Below are 15,298 nucleotides of genomic sequence, written 5' to 3'. Positions count from 1 at the left end.
CTAAAGATGATAAAAAGTGAATTGAATAAATTTCGAGCGAGATAAATGAAAGCCATTTAGTTTCTAGTTCTACCACACACTAATCCAGGAATTTACCGCAATTTGTATGCATCTAATTGAGTATTCGTTGCGAGTGCGTTGTAATTTAGAGCGGAGCATAAACCGTACCGGAAACACATCAAGTTTTTTGAGAGTTGGGGATTTTTCAAATTTTCCGTGCAATGGAACAATTTTTCCTCGCAAAACTTTATGAGAGTGGCATGGGCCGATTCGCTGCCGGAAAATGAGGTCGTGCCGAAAACTGAAACCCTCCGTCTCGATATTTACGAGGGCTTTATTTCGGGTGGAGCCCCCTCCCCCACAGTCAGAACTCTCGACAGTCCTCATTAGGACGCTGATAAAGTGCAGACTACGGCGGTATTTGAGAAACTTTGCTCAGACAGTCGTAAATGTCCTCGCGTCTCGGAAGGGGGCAAATATGATAAATTACTTCTTTTTTCAATTACTTCTATATTTTTTATTTCTTTTTATTTATTTGAATAAAACGTTGTTTACGGTTAACCCTCGAAGTTGCAGCCTGACGATTCCCATTCCCAATTTCCGTCGCATATAAATCGAGCCCACTTTGAAGTCTTCCAACCCCGGGGTCTATTTAATACACCACCCTGGCGAGGATAAAAGCAAACCCGTGTCTACGACGGTCGGTGAATCTCTGAATGCGTTTTTATTTATTTAGACTTAGGCCACAGGTGCACAGGAAATAGACCCCGCATATGGAAAATGCAATTCCCCCACATAGAAATATGCTTGAGGATATGCCTCAGCTTCGAGATGTTAATGTAAACCCAAATACGTTTTGGTAATGAGTTTTAGACTTACTCATTTCTCGAAAGGTATTTGCCAGCGCGAATGTTTACCGGGGGATATGAAAATCCATTCCGAGTTATGCTTATTGGTGCTTAGATTGCTGAAATTCTGTACAGAAATACCCCCAGAAATTCTTGTTACATGAATTATTCGAGAATGTTTTCTTCATTTTTATTCACGACAAATAAATAAAAAATGAACCAACAAACTCGAAATGTTTTTAAAATCGACCCGGAATTATCAATATTTCAGCTTCTAAATAACGTAGAATTTCTACTTCGATAATAAAGTATTTATAATTGAAGAACGCGAACGGGAAGTAACAAATTGGAAAGGATGCGCAGAGAAGTTCTCCTCTCTGCGGATATAGGGTGGCATTATTTTTCTCTCCCCGGTTGTTGTTGGGAACGTGATTTCAATAATGTAGACGGTAGTTTCGTGAGTGTGTATTGATTTCTTCCTTGTGGTCGTTTTCTCTTAAAAACTTGTGTTCAAAAAATTAAAAAATTTAACAACTTAATCATCTAATTTTTTTTCTTTCTTCTTGAAACGTATTCGCAATCATGTCTCGTTTCCTTTAAAGTAATTAATATATCATTGGATTTCAGTGTGTCGGCAACATCATTTTCAAAACTTGTTATGTTCTCGGGGTGTGGTTTACTTGTATAAACATGGATCTTATCTAAAAGAAATAAATTAAATTATTATAACGAATAATAACAAATAATTGATTTACTTATGTGAAAAACGATCATGTTTATACATTCTAATGTTACTGCATACGTATCCGTTGCGTTCAATAAGTAAAAGTTTGTTAAAGTTGTTGTAGATGGTGGTGATTTCCCGCTAAAACATTTTGTTATGGGATTATTAGACTACATCCTAAAAAAGGTTGCTTGAATAGTTGAGATGAATAGTGATGCTGCAAAATTAGAGCTGATTGTTTTCTGGGTTCAATTGAATGTTGCAAAAAGCGCTCGAAAACGTTGGTGCTTTGTGTACTGGACAGATAGGATACGGATACAAAGGTTAAAAAGTTCATTCCGATTTTTTTATCATCATAGCTGCAACGAACTAACTAAATACTGCACAAGGGTGATTTTGGAAAAGTCATGCAAACACATCATTTATTAAACTATATCAATTCGATGAGTAAATATGACAACATTTATCAATACCAGAGCCAATAAAGCCATCATTAATCCATTAGAGTGATATACTATATTTCATACATAATGGGCACCTGTATATAAAATCTCTTGTTGCAGTTTCATCTAGTTTTCTTCTCTTCGCTTGTAATTCATCATCACATTCATTACTAACAGAACTGTCGCTATTATCACTTTCGACTATTAATTAAAGTATCCTCTTGTTAATGCTAAAAGCCGTTTTGAAAAATCACTTGCAATTCTTGAGAAATAAATTTTTGAAATTAACGATAATTTTTTGGAATTTTACAATTTTCGCCGATTAAGTTTTAAAAATTCGTATAAAATCTATTTCTTGGAATATGAGTATGAAAATCGTATATCGATAAAATATAGTTTTGAAAAATTCTTAAATTTCCTTTAATAATATCGTTTAGGCCACATTGAACATTGAATGCAATACGTGTACTAGAAAACGTCCGGATCGTACCGTATGTATGTTTCTCCTTTTTAAAGAAACTATTTCAGCAATTCAACACTAAACGTGAATTGCTCGGGCGAAAATAAACTGTTCTTTATCTAGCTGTATCAAAGTGAACTATAAAACACCCTAAGATACTCAAAGTACACAAAGACCACAGAAGTTTCATAACTAAAGCTGTAACTGAAATATGTTGTAAAGTTAGAATAATAACTTAATTTCTTACAATGTTATCATTTGCTCTATGGTTTTCTTTCCCGTAAATTGAAATACGGCACAATCCCATTCTCGTTCTGAGTCATCAGATGTTTTGTATAAATACCATTTTTTTCCATAAAACTTAATCAAAAAAAATGTTTATTAAATTAGTGGAATAAACAAAAATTACCTGAGTTCCATTTCCTTGAGATAAATCAGTGTATTGAGGACATTGAGAAAACTCAGTTAATGTTAAACTGAAAAAAATCGGCAAATGAAATAAGTATATTGTTATCAAAAAAAGTAACATCTTTCTAAAGTTTTTAACAAAAACTAATGTAATATTTTTCTACAATATTCTATAAATTTTAGTTATGCACCTTATGCAAATTTAAATTTTTTTGTTAGGATATAATTAAGGAAATGATAAGAAAATATGTTGTAACAAAAAAAATTGTTTTGTGTTAAGTCAACAACTTAATATTTTCTTTAAATATTTTCTTTTATAGTACAAAAAATCTAAAATATTATTTAAAAAAATTATTATAAGATAATAATTAAAATAAATGGTTTACAAAAAAAATGTTAATAATAATAAATGGAGTTACTATAATAGTAATTTTTAGGTTATTCTTTAAATAACAGGTTGATTTTCTTCACTTTCGTTTTGAATTTTGTGCGGCCCCGGTCCGTTATCTTTCACTTTTTCTTGCACCTCTTGAAACGAAGCCCTAATTTCGCTCAAAGCTTGTCCCAAACCTTTCTTGACCATACTAAAATCTTGGGTAACCAACGATAATCGTCCCAATAAATAATTTAAGTTCCCGTCTAATTCTGTTATGCGATCAGTTATTTTACCAACCTAAAAAAAATTAAATTAATTAAATAAATACAGCAACAAATTTTCAAAATGTAAAATTGCTAATTTTATGCTAAAGAAATTACTTTTTGTCATTGCGAACCGAGGCAGTGTCTCTAATATTTAAAATAATGGAAAGTTTTCTTTAACACAAACATATTGGTTAGAATCCTAAGCAGTAGTTAAAGGTTTTTGATAATAACATATTATTTAGGAACCGAGGTAGCCGTGTTGCAGAGGTAGTAGTTCTAGTTCTTAAAATTTAGTAAACTTTTCTTCAAAACGAATACCTTCCTTAGAAGCCGAGGCAGCCATGCTGCCGAGGCAATAGTTCTAGGTTTTCAATAATAACATTAGAAACGAAAGATAACATTATTATTTAGAAACCGAGGCAACTGTGCTGGCGAGGCAGTGGCTCTAATACTTGCTTAAAATAAAGTTTACTTTAATTTTAGTTCAATTATAGTTGTATACAAAACTAACGTCTCAGCCGTGTGTCTTCAAACCCATAGCTAATCCCAAATGTTTCTAGTTCTAGGTCTACTGTTGGTTCTACTTTTCGTTCAATAAAAATATACTACAATCTCGCGCTAAATAACAATTGAAACTAGAACCAACACAAGACTTAGAACTAGAAACATTCGGATTTATCCGCACGTCTCTCAAGACGGCTAAACCCGAATGATTCTAGTTCTAGGTCTTGTGTTAGTTCTAGAGCAAAACTAGAACTAACACTAGACCAAGAACTAGAAACATTCGGATTTAGCCGCACGTCTGTCAAGACGGCTAAACCCGAATGATTCTAGTTCTAGGTCTTGTGTTAGTTCTAGTGATAGCGCTAGTGTAATACTAGAATTAGAATGTTTCTAGTTCTAGGTCTTGACAGACGGCAAAACCCAAATGTTTCTAGTTCTAGGTCTAGTGTTAGTGCTAGTGGATAGCTGTTCGAATTAGTGTACATTAAAATTATTCATCCAAACAATTTAAAGTGCAAATGAAAAATTTCATTCCCCGTTATATCTATATAGTATTAGATTATACTAGGTATAACTAAATAAATAATTTATTTTTACTTTTCCTTTCATATTATCCATAACATTAAGCGACCCATTAACATAAAAATCAGTCTGATTCTGCAACTTATTCAAAGTATCAGAACTCGCACTCATCTGCTGGTGCATAATCCCAATTTGCCGCCAAACTTGCGCTATCTCATCCCCGATTTTCGTGGTCAAATTCGCCAACGCGCCGGTTTCCTCATCCAAAACGGACAATTCGAATCGGCTGAAAATCTCGTTCATCGTATTATTAACAATTTTCGATTGCGCTTTCACCAAGTCGCCGACTTCCAATAATATTTGATGCACCCCGTATTCAACGCGCCGTTTTGTATCCATAACCCCATCCGCCGTTTGCACCATAACTTGCTCCAATTTATTTAAACTATGTACTTCCGTTTTTAATTGGTTATAACTCGTCGCTACGTTCTCCGTCAACGATAATATCATATTTGAGACTTCTTTAAACGAGTTTTCATTAATTAAGTGATTTTCGCTCAATTTTGATTGAATCGAATCAATTTTTGTTGTTGTTTCATCGTCTGATTGATTTAAATTATTTATTAAGTCATGTTTTAGATGATTTAGGTGATTTATTGAGGAATTTTGATGATTTTCTAAATCGGTTTTATCGGGGATTTTATTTATTTTTGTCGTTAATGTTTTTACTTCGCTTAAAATTTCTTGTACGTTTGTTTTTTGGGACTCCAAGGCTAAAAATATAAATTAATTAATTGTTTTAAGATTAAATTTTTTGTTTTACCTTGAATTATGTTTCGGCTATAATCGTTTTGGGCTTGAATTTGGGGAAAAACATCGACGCGATTGTTGTATTCGGCCAATTTATTCTCGAATTTTTCAAGAACGTTTTCGTTCTTTTTTAGATGTTTTTCGACGTTATCTAAATTCTGATTTGATTGTTGATGTAGCTCATTAACTTTGCTATGATTTATTTTAACGTCGTTCATCTCCAATTTAATTTTATTAATAGCATCCCCAACATCTTTCATTTTAACGCTAAACGCATCGATTTTTCCTGAAATAACATCCTTTATCTCATCGAATTTTGGTGTGTTATCCACGTTAATGGGCTCAGGTTTGTTCCGAATCTAAAACAAACCAAATTAATTAATTAATTAGTTAAACAAAAAAATGTTTTATAAGCAACCTCGGCTATAATATCAGTTTTTAATTTCTCAACAATATTGGGCAAATTTTTTTGGATATCCTCAACGGCATCGAACGTTTTTTGCAACTGAATCCTTTCCTTTTCATCCTTTTGGATCCAAACACTCTCTAAAGTTGCAACTCTTTCATCTAACCGGCTTAAAACGCCTTGATCCAACCCGCGAATTCTCTTCTCCAACGAAATAAAGCTTTTTTTGACTTGATCGCCCAAGATGCGCTCGCGGTATTCGTGGCGCTCCAATTTATCCTCCGTTGCTCGTATCATATTAACGATTGATAAAATTGCATCTCGAATATCTTCGTTTCTTAATACAAAATAAACTATTTTAAGTATTTCTCATAAAACTTGTCTAATCTCGAGCGTAACCCGATATTTTTGTTTCAAAGAAGTTTCAAAGCGAAACTTGACACCAACAAAGAATTTAATGAGGAGGTTGAAAACAAAAAATGGTAAATTGGGGGTTGTTGAACTAAAAGGGTATTTATAAAGCGGCCAAACACATGTTTGGGACATTATTAGGCCTGGAAAGTGACGCAAAACAGGCAAAGATTCTATTTATAACCCCGTAAGGAAGCCATAAATTTATAATTAACAATCACAACTTTTTACTTACGACACTGGTCTGGCGCTAACTCCGCTCAAAACAACAAAAGCGACGAAAATTAACCGAAAATCCATCTACAACAAAAAAAATGAATATCTTAACCTTAATTTGGATTAATAAATTGAGATGTAAGGACGGAAGATCAAGTATATTTGGGAAAAAATCAATTAAACGTTGATAAATTGATATCTAGATGCCCTTTGACTTGTGGAACACATTCGCAAGGTTCATTACAATTTCTTTAACAATAAACAAAAGCAATCTAAATAAAATTTTGAAAATGCAAGAAAAAAATCAATTAAAATCAATTGATTCGGCCCCTTTTATGCCTCAATTAGAACCATAAAAGAATTCCCTTTTTTTTAAGTCTTTAATTAAATAATTAACATCCCTTTTGTTAATTGGTGTCTCTGAGGAAAAAGAAAAATGTAACAAAACAAACCTAATGAAAGAATCTTATTGTTCATTCATTAATTCTGGTGAATTAAGAAAAAGTTAAAAAAAAGCACAAAAATAATCTTAATTTTTTTACCTTTGTTTAATAAAACCACTTCAGCTAAAGCACATAGTTTGAAAGAAACGTTTTAAAAGCGAACGAAACGTTACGAAGAAGAATAAAGACTGATTTGTATTCTTCAGAAAAATTCCTCTTGAAACTCCACACTGAATCCTGAAATTGTTTCGCGCCATCTATTGAAAGAAAATGAAATTAAAATCAGGTTAGGATTAGGTTGGTAATAGAAATCTGTCATTTAAAATAATTCAATTTTATTAATTTTTACTCAAAATAATTAAATTAATTAATAATTAAATGACTTAAATTTAATAAAATTAAACTTACTTGATTTTTTGATTAAAAAATTTAGGTTATGTTTTGGTGCCTGGTTAATTTTGGGACCTAAAATCACTTTAAATAAATAGTTCGCGTATTCAACAATGTGTTTTTTGTTCAATTATGTTTTCTTTTTTGTTAAATTTGACAAATTTAAAAAGAAATGTAAAACGGTGGTTTTGAAATGTCAAAGATACGATTTAGTGTGAGTGGTTACCGCTAGATGGGGTTGCAATTGATTAAAACTTATTTTTTTTTAATTAAACGGAATGATCAAAGATCCCTAGGGTGGAACTGAACTAAAAACGTGGCGTCAAATAAAAGCATTGGGTAAGCTAATTACATATAATATACTCTATAAACAATGGGATTAGCACAAAATATTTTGTGGTAGCTGTAATTACACTTATAACGGTGGCGCCATCTATTAAGGAAATACTAAAGTATTTTTATCGACTTAAAATGCGTAGAAATTATTTTATTAAATTCTAACTCTAATTATTTAGTTATTAACCAACATAATAATAAATAATTTATAAAAATAAAAGATTTTTTTAATTAACTCAATTTAAGTTAATTAAATAATTTAAGTTGGTAATAACGTAAAATTACATAACCAAACCTGTCAAAATATTTTTAAAACCCATGTGACCGGAATTTCTATGTTAGATATTTTTTTAAACCGAAAATAACAATAATTAGACCATAATTAAGTGTTTTTAAAACCATGTATCGCTTATTTAGTCTGCATAAATCGCGGGTGTACCCGCTAAAAGGTGTGTCATTGAATAGGAACGAAACGATTTTTAGGTTATTTGGTCGCAGTTCTTGCGATTTATGCAATTTATCGAATAATTCCGGTGAGTTGCTTCGTTTTACTTTAAATTTAACCCCACCACGAAGTTATTCGTTTCTTTAAGCCCCCAAACGGTTTCAATCGACTCACACCAATCCTAACCTCAAAACTAGGAAGCTCAAAAAACGAAAAACCACCAAAAAATACACAGATCTTTTAATGGGTAAGTTTGGGGATTAACCCAAAAATAAAGTTGATTAACATTTTCTTTTATTAGTTTCAAATGGATCTACGAATGAGTATAAAGCTCGGATAACTCGGTTAAATCCTAACGATTTAAAATTCTTAGCTTTAACGAATTTAAATTTAAGTGAACTACATAAATTAAAAGATATGATGAGAAGTAATAAGTTCGTGGAAGAACACACATATAATAACCTCACCATCATTGATAACCCACAAATATATGAAGAAAAAGTTATCATCGAACAAACTAATCTCGAAGACGAAATCGAAAACTTAGAAAATAACGTTTTAGACACGAAAATACCTTCAAATACATTCCATCCTGAAGTAATTGAAGATGAAATCCAAGAATTAGAAGTTGATGAAGACCCAGTAAAGGAGTTAACCTCAAAAAAACGACAAGATGTCAAATTAAAACAAGAAATTGTTTCAAAAACTTTAGGAGCCTATTTAGAGATATGCAGTGTTTTAAATAACCCCCAAAAAGGGTTAAACGCAATTTGGGGACAAAAATCTCGTTTTAAATCGATAAACATTTTAAACATCGGACCATATAACGCCCTTTTACACGGATTCGCTTCTCGTGGTAACTTCACGAAGTTACAAGAAGTCCTAAAAATAATGCAAACCGAAAAAATATCCCCCAACATTAAAACTTACGCGATTATTTTAGAATGTTTAGGCCGAATTAAAGGAAACGATCATTTAAAATTCGTTGAAAAATACATTTTAGAATTAAAAGAAAACGGTTTTGATTTCGACCAAATTTTAAATGAAGTAAATTTTGTTTTAGACCAACGCGATTATGTTTTAAAAGCTATTAGAATGTACGATAAAAATTATGAACCGATTTATAAAGAATCCGATTTTAATTATTCAATTAATTTATTAGATCATTTAAATAATAATAAAGAAGAACGTTTTGAGGAGAAAAAAGATGAGGAAAAAAATTTGATTGGGGTTAAAAAAATGCGGAAAAACGTGCTGGAACAAATCGAGATTGAAAAAATGGGTTATTTAAGAGTTAAAAACATCGAAATCGTTGAAAAACCCAATAATGAAGTGTTAAAATTTCGCGAATCTCTCAAAAAATTGATTAAATCGTGGGAAATAGACGCGTTACTCGGATTTAACCGCGATTTAGCTACTTTAAGCGCTAAAAGGCACTATTTAAATTTAGAACCTTATTTAAGATCGATCCCAAATAGGGATTTCATCAATATTATTGTAGACGAAGCGATGTTAATCGCACAAGGGTCGGAGACTTATAGTCCAACCGTGAGGCATTTACACAGAGAATTAGGGAGAAAAGTTTTCGCGAGATACACAATTTTAAGAAAAACAAAAACTAAAGTTTTAGATAAAATTTTAAAAATACATAGTGATTATTGCGAGGATTATTGCTTCTCACATCAAGAGTTAGGTATTTTACCTACGAAAAGTGTCGACGTGAATACAAGAAAAAAGTGGCAATCATTGGAATTTCAAACGAAATCAGAAGGTTCTTCGATTAGTTTGGATAATTTACCTTGGCCCCCTGGTGTTTTGCAACAGATTGGAAAATTTTTGTATAATATCGTTATGCACGATTTGAAGATTGATGTTAATGTGATGAGGGATAATAGTAAACACAAGTAAGTAAGGAGTGTTCATGTAATTTTGGTTGTCTACTCATTAGGGGTTAATAAGTGGGTTGCGCCCAAAGTTTGTATAATAAGAGGTTGTCTAGGTTTATACGCAACCATACCGCATTACGTCATTGGTTACAAATAATTCAAATTTTGAAAACAATTTAATTGAATTAGTTTAATATATTTAGGCCCACTTTTACCACCTCTTGATAAATTTATCCGATAGATAAATCCAGCTCTTAGCCAATGAGAGTGCTTAAAACCGCCGTAACCATGGCAACTATCCTCTAGATAGTTTATCAGGAGGATGGTAAAAGTGGGCCTTAGTGTGGTATATAATGAACACCGGTTGTAAAACGGAAAATAAATTAACTTAATTTTTGATATAAATTCACTTATCATAAAATAATTGAGGGAAACTAAAGTAGTAATTGATTTATGTTATCACTACAGAAGACACATCAACTCTCACTAAACATGACCTTGAGGTTGCGCGCGCAATCCGTGGCCACTTACGTCACGAAACACTCTAGACAAACTTTAATATACAGGCTGTCACACAAAAAACGCCCCAAGCTGTAACTCTGTCATTTACATTCCGATTTTCATGAGCGAGTTATCAAATGAAATGGTTTGATGAATACTATGATTTATACTACAAATAAATTTTTACCAAGGTGATCTTCAATATTAACCGATTATTAACTTTTGTTTCTCAAATTGCTCCATATATTTTTCTTCACGTCATTGGATAGACATTCTTTTTCTGAATCCATTGAGTGAATCCTGTGTATACAGGTGTCTTTTTTCTGCTAAAATTGTATTTAAAATGGATGTATTGTACAGGGTGGTCAAATTTGGGTGTTATTATAGGCTATCTCAGAAACTATAAGAGATACGAAAAAAGTAGGTGCCATGTCCCGGTCTCTTTTTTCGATACTAACTCAGTCCTGCAAACACCAAACCTCTATCTTCTTTTGTTTTTACGTTATAGCCAAAAAGTCAAATTTTCGTGATTTCAAAAAATGCTCATATTTTGTTTATTTTTGAAATTAGAGAAATGGGGTTGATACGTTCTTAAGACACTTTTTTAAGTAGAATATACTGCCGTTGAAAAATTTTAAAAATATTTGATGATTACTTTTTTCGTATCTCTTATAGTTTCTGAGATAGCCTATAATAACACCCAAATTTGCCCACCCTGTACATCAATGGATTCAGAAAAACAATCTCTATGCAATGACGTGAAGAAAAGTAACGCAGCAATTTGAAAAACAAAAGTCAGTAATCGCTTGAAATTGAAGATGGCGTTGGAAAAAATTTATTTGTAGCATGAATCATAGTATTTATAAAACCATTTCATTTGATACATGCGTCATGAAAATTGGAATGTAAATAACAGAGTTACAGGTTGAGGCGTTTTTTGTATGACAGCCTGTATAAACTCAACTGTTCCTTAAGTATTGGTTATGTTATAAGTTATAAGGTTATTCAACTCGAACAAATTGACGTTGACGGGGTGAGGTGGGAAAGGTAACGTTATTGGAGGAAAAATATAACACAATATAAATTTAATATAATAATATTTATATTAATAATTATTTTAACACTAAACAAATGTTATTTAGGTTAATCACCTCACAACATGACAGTTAAGGTACAATTCTGCGACACTTTGACACATGTATAATTTGTATGTGAAGTGACACCGCGCTTAGAATTATTGTCATAGATATACATGTAAACCAGCAGTGTCGCCTGTCATGGAATTGTACCTTTAGGGTTGTCGTCATGAAAGTACCAAGGTCCCCAATACGTATCAGGAGAAGCAACCCCAAACCATAATCCCACTTTAGCCGAACTTTACAGTTGGCACAAGCGATCATAGGCTTCAAATAAGCAGATATGGTACTTTACGCTGATCTTTATCTTCCAATTTTGTAGGTCTACCGACCATATAACAGAACAAGAATTATACCTAATCAACATGCTAAATCCTCAGTCTTAAAGTTAGCCAAATATATTCAATACTTGATCATGTTTTTTATTCCTCTTGCTCGCTATCAGGATATTATTACCAAAAACAAATAACTTTAAGTATTTCTTACCTAACATTTTTTAAACATAAACATTATTCTTTCTTTTCTAGAAACCACCTTCCAGCATTTTACACAGTTTTCCGCCATCAAGGTCGCATAGTAAACGAAGAAGTCAAACCACACCCAGTTTTATCCCGCTTACATCGAGCATCAATGCCAGAAACGCTAACATTTCCCGCCTCGGAAGTCCCAATGCGCTGCCCCCCGCTACCTTGGTCCAATCTAACAACAGGCGGTTATTTAGTCGCTCCCACCGAATTCGTCCGACTACCACTGACAGCGCAAGCACAAAAAGAACGCCTCGAAAACTCGGACGTCCGACAATTATATCCGAGTTTCGATGCTTTAAATCAGTTAGCCGCCGTGCCGTGGAGGGTTAACGGAAAGATTTTAGATTTGATTTTGAAAGTTTTTCGGAAAGGCGGATCGGATAAATTGAATGTTCCAGAAAATCCGGTTTTTTTGCAACCACCATCTCCAGTTACGCCGGATATGGATAAATCGCAACGGTTTCAATTATTTAAAGAAAAATTGCAGTATCGGAGGAAAAAAAGCGAGATGTATTCGTTATGGTGTGATTGTTTGTATCGATTATCTTTAGCTAATCATGTAAGTACATTTTTAATAAATCTAAGGGTCGGTTGACCGATTAACTTCCCGACACTGTTATCTGGCCAATAAGTTACTTACATTGTATACGGATATTTTTGTTGTTGAGATTATCGGCAGGATAACTTATCGGGTACTCAGCGGTGCCGATAATACAGTTATCTGCCAGATATATATGGTTACCAAGGATTTTATATAAAAACTTTGTATAGTTACTGCATAGGTTAACCTATAACACCCTACACATGCGTTATCAGTTGTGTTGTGAAAATTTTTTTTAAACGATTTGCATTATTGTCACAATCATAGTTCTAACATCAAAGAAAGACGTTAGCATTATCAACCTACGGCACAAATTACCAGATATGAGGAAAAACTGCTACCAACCGACTCTTATTTCGCCGATAGCAATCCTACCGACAAAAACAGTATTCGCTAACTGTTTTTATCTTTTATCCTCCCGATAAGTTTATCGTAATAATAAGTTTAAGTGTAATTTTTTTGTTTTTTAGTTTCGAGATGAAATCTTTTGGTTACCACACAACATGGATTTTAGAGGTCGCGTCTACCCGATCCCCCCGCATTTAAATCATTTAGGGTCCGATTTAGCCCGATCTATGTTGGTATTCGCGGAAGCCCGCCCATTAGGCCCCGAAGGTTTAAAATGGCTAAAACTCCACCTCGTTAATTTAACCGGATTAAAAAAGCGAGATTCCGTTGAGGACCGGTTAAAATTCGCGGAAACAATTCTCGATAAAATTTTTGATTGCGCGGATCATCCGTTGGATGGATCTCAATGGTGGGTTGAATCTGATGAGCCATGGCAAACATTATCATGCGCGATTGAAATAACCGAGGCGATACGTTCTGGTGATCCAGAAAATTATCGATCGTATTTTCCGATTCATCAAGATGGGAGTTGTAATGGATTGCAGCATTACGCGGCGTTGGGGCGAGATAGCGCCGGGGGATTTAGTGTTAATTTAACCCCCGCGGTAAAACCTCAAGATGTTTATAGCGCAGTCGCGGTTTTAGTCGAGGAAAAAAGGAAAGAAGATGCTGAAAATGGGTTGGAAATCGCGAAAGTTTTGGAGGGATTCGTTCGGAGGAAGGTTATTAAGCAAACCGTGATGACTACAGTTTATGGTGTAACAAGATATGGGGCCCGATTACAAATTGCGAGACAATTAAAAGATATTGATGATTTTCCTAAAGAGCACGTTTGGGCTGGATCATCTTATTTAACTAGTAATTAAATCATTTTTTAATAAATACAATTCGATTAAGTTAATTCATTTTAGCTCGCACATTTGAGTCACTCCGCACTATGTTTACATCAACCAGAGAGATACAAGACTGGTTCACGGAGTGTGCCCGATTAATCTCATCAGTTTGTGGGGAAAACGTGGAGTGGACCACTCCGTTAGGTTTGCCTGTTGTTCAACCTTATTTCCGATACAAAAAATTAACTCAAAACGCTTATTTCGAACAATTCCACATTGATAAATATGAGTAAGTTATTTGTTACTCTAATTAAGCGGTATTTGAGATTTAATTTGTTTGTTTTTTTAGAAAACCTAACGTTATGAAACAAAAAAATGCTTTCCCCCCAAATTTTATCCACTCATTAGACTCAACTCACATGATGTTGACTTCTTTGCACTGCGAAAGGGCTGGAATTACTTTCGTTTCGGTTCACGATTGTTATTGGACTCACGCGAGCACTGTTCATATTATGAATAAAATTTGTAGGGAACAATTCGTCGCGTTACATTCGCAAACGATTTTGGACGATTTATCCGAGTTTTTAGCTCAAAAATATAGCTTTAGTGTGGAGTAAGTTGAGTTAGGACTTTGGGATAAGTTTTACTTTGATTTTTTTTCTTTTCTTTTAAGGGATTTGACTTTGGATGGATCACCGTCGGATATGGCTAAGCGGAAATTGAACAAAACGTTGAGGAAATTACCAAAATTAGGAGATTTTGATATAAAGGAGGTTTTGGATTCAGTGTACTTTTTTAGTTAACTTTTTTATTTAAAAACGTTGTAATGAAATTGTGATTTTTTTAATAAGAATAAATGTTTAATTTAAGTAATGGATTATACAGGATGTCACTAAAGTTTCATTACTACTAAAAATTCCTACAAAAATCCAAAAGATTGTTTTGTGCGTTTTCAGATGTTCGATGAGTGACCCAGAAGGAATTTCCCATAGAGGATTACGCCACACAAAACAATTATGGTTAACAGCGCAAAAGAAATAAATCTTTAATGTCCACAAGTCACAAGGGAAAGAACTACTTCAACAGGCAGTGAATTGGCGTCAAGGAATCTTAATAAAAATCAGGTATGCTTTAATTTGATAAAAAACATGATATATTTGGGTTAAAAAATAAAAAACTGGTTAGAAACTGTCAAATGTCAAAATTAAAAATAACGATTTTTTGATAAATATCGAGATGGTCTTAATAACAATTAAAAATGCTTTCATTTGATACCAAACATGATATATTTGGGTTAAAAACAACAAAAAAATTAAGTTAGATATTGTCAAATGTCAAAATTAAATATAACAACTTTTTGATAAATATTGAAATGATCTTAATAAGAATTAAAAATGCTTTCATTTGATACCAAACATGACATATTTGGGTTAAAAAATAAAAAAGATAGGTTATAAA

At 33.0% G+C, this 15,298-nt stretch overlaps 2 protein-coding genes across 2 annotated transcripts; one reads left to right on the top strand and one right to left on the bottom strand.

The window, feature by feature from the left end:
- Window positions 1-1,300: 1,300 nt before the first annotated feature.
- LOC111426700 (putative leucine-rich repeat-containing protein DDB_G0290503) lies at window positions 1,301-7,089 on the bottom strand. The gene is made up of 9 exons (XM_023061349.2): window positions 6,937-7,089; window positions 6,414-6,478; window positions 5,780-6,104; window positions 5,375-5,720; window positions 4,627-5,324; window positions 2,885-3,556; window positions 2,723-2,835; window positions 1,604-1,713; window positions 1,301-1,549 (listed from the first exon to the last, which is right to left on the bottom strand). The coding sequence occupies exons 2-6, from the start codon at window positions 6,476-6,478 to the stop codon at window positions 3,329-3,331; spliced, it is 1,662 nt and encodes a 553-aa protein (XP_022917117.2). The 5' UTR covers window positions 6,937-7,089; the 3' UTR covers window positions 1,301-1,549; window positions 1,604-1,713; window positions 2,723-2,835; window positions 2,885-3,328.
- A 762-nt stretch (window positions 7,090-7,851) lies between these two features.
- On the top strand, window positions 7,852-14,727 carry LOC111426699 (mitochondrial RNA polymerase). Its single transcript, XM_023061348.2, has 8 exons — window positions 7,852-8,096; window positions 8,157-8,255; window positions 8,310-9,912; window positions 12,059-12,617; window positions 13,130-13,865; window positions 13,919-14,129; window positions 14,190-14,453; window positions 14,514-14,727. The coding sequence occupies exons 1-8, from the start codon at window positions 7,964-7,966 to the stop codon at window positions 14,641-14,643; spliced, it is 3,735 nt and encodes a 1,244-aa protein (XP_022917116.2). The 5' UTR covers window positions 7,852-7,963; the 3' UTR covers window positions 14,644-14,727.
- Window positions 14,728-15,298: the final 571 nt, after the last annotated feature.

The sequence above is a fragment of the Onthophagus taurus genome, chromosome 5 (assembly GCF_036711975.1).
Source record: "Onthophagus taurus isolate NC chromosome 5, IU_Otau_3.0, whole genome shotgun sequence".
Classification (NCBI taxonomy): Eukaryota; Metazoa; Arthropoda; class Insecta; order Coleoptera; family Scarabaeidae; genus Onthophagus; species Onthophagus taurus.
Note: the sequence above shows the minus strand (reverse complement) of the source record. Positions and strands in the feature narration are given on the sequence as shown.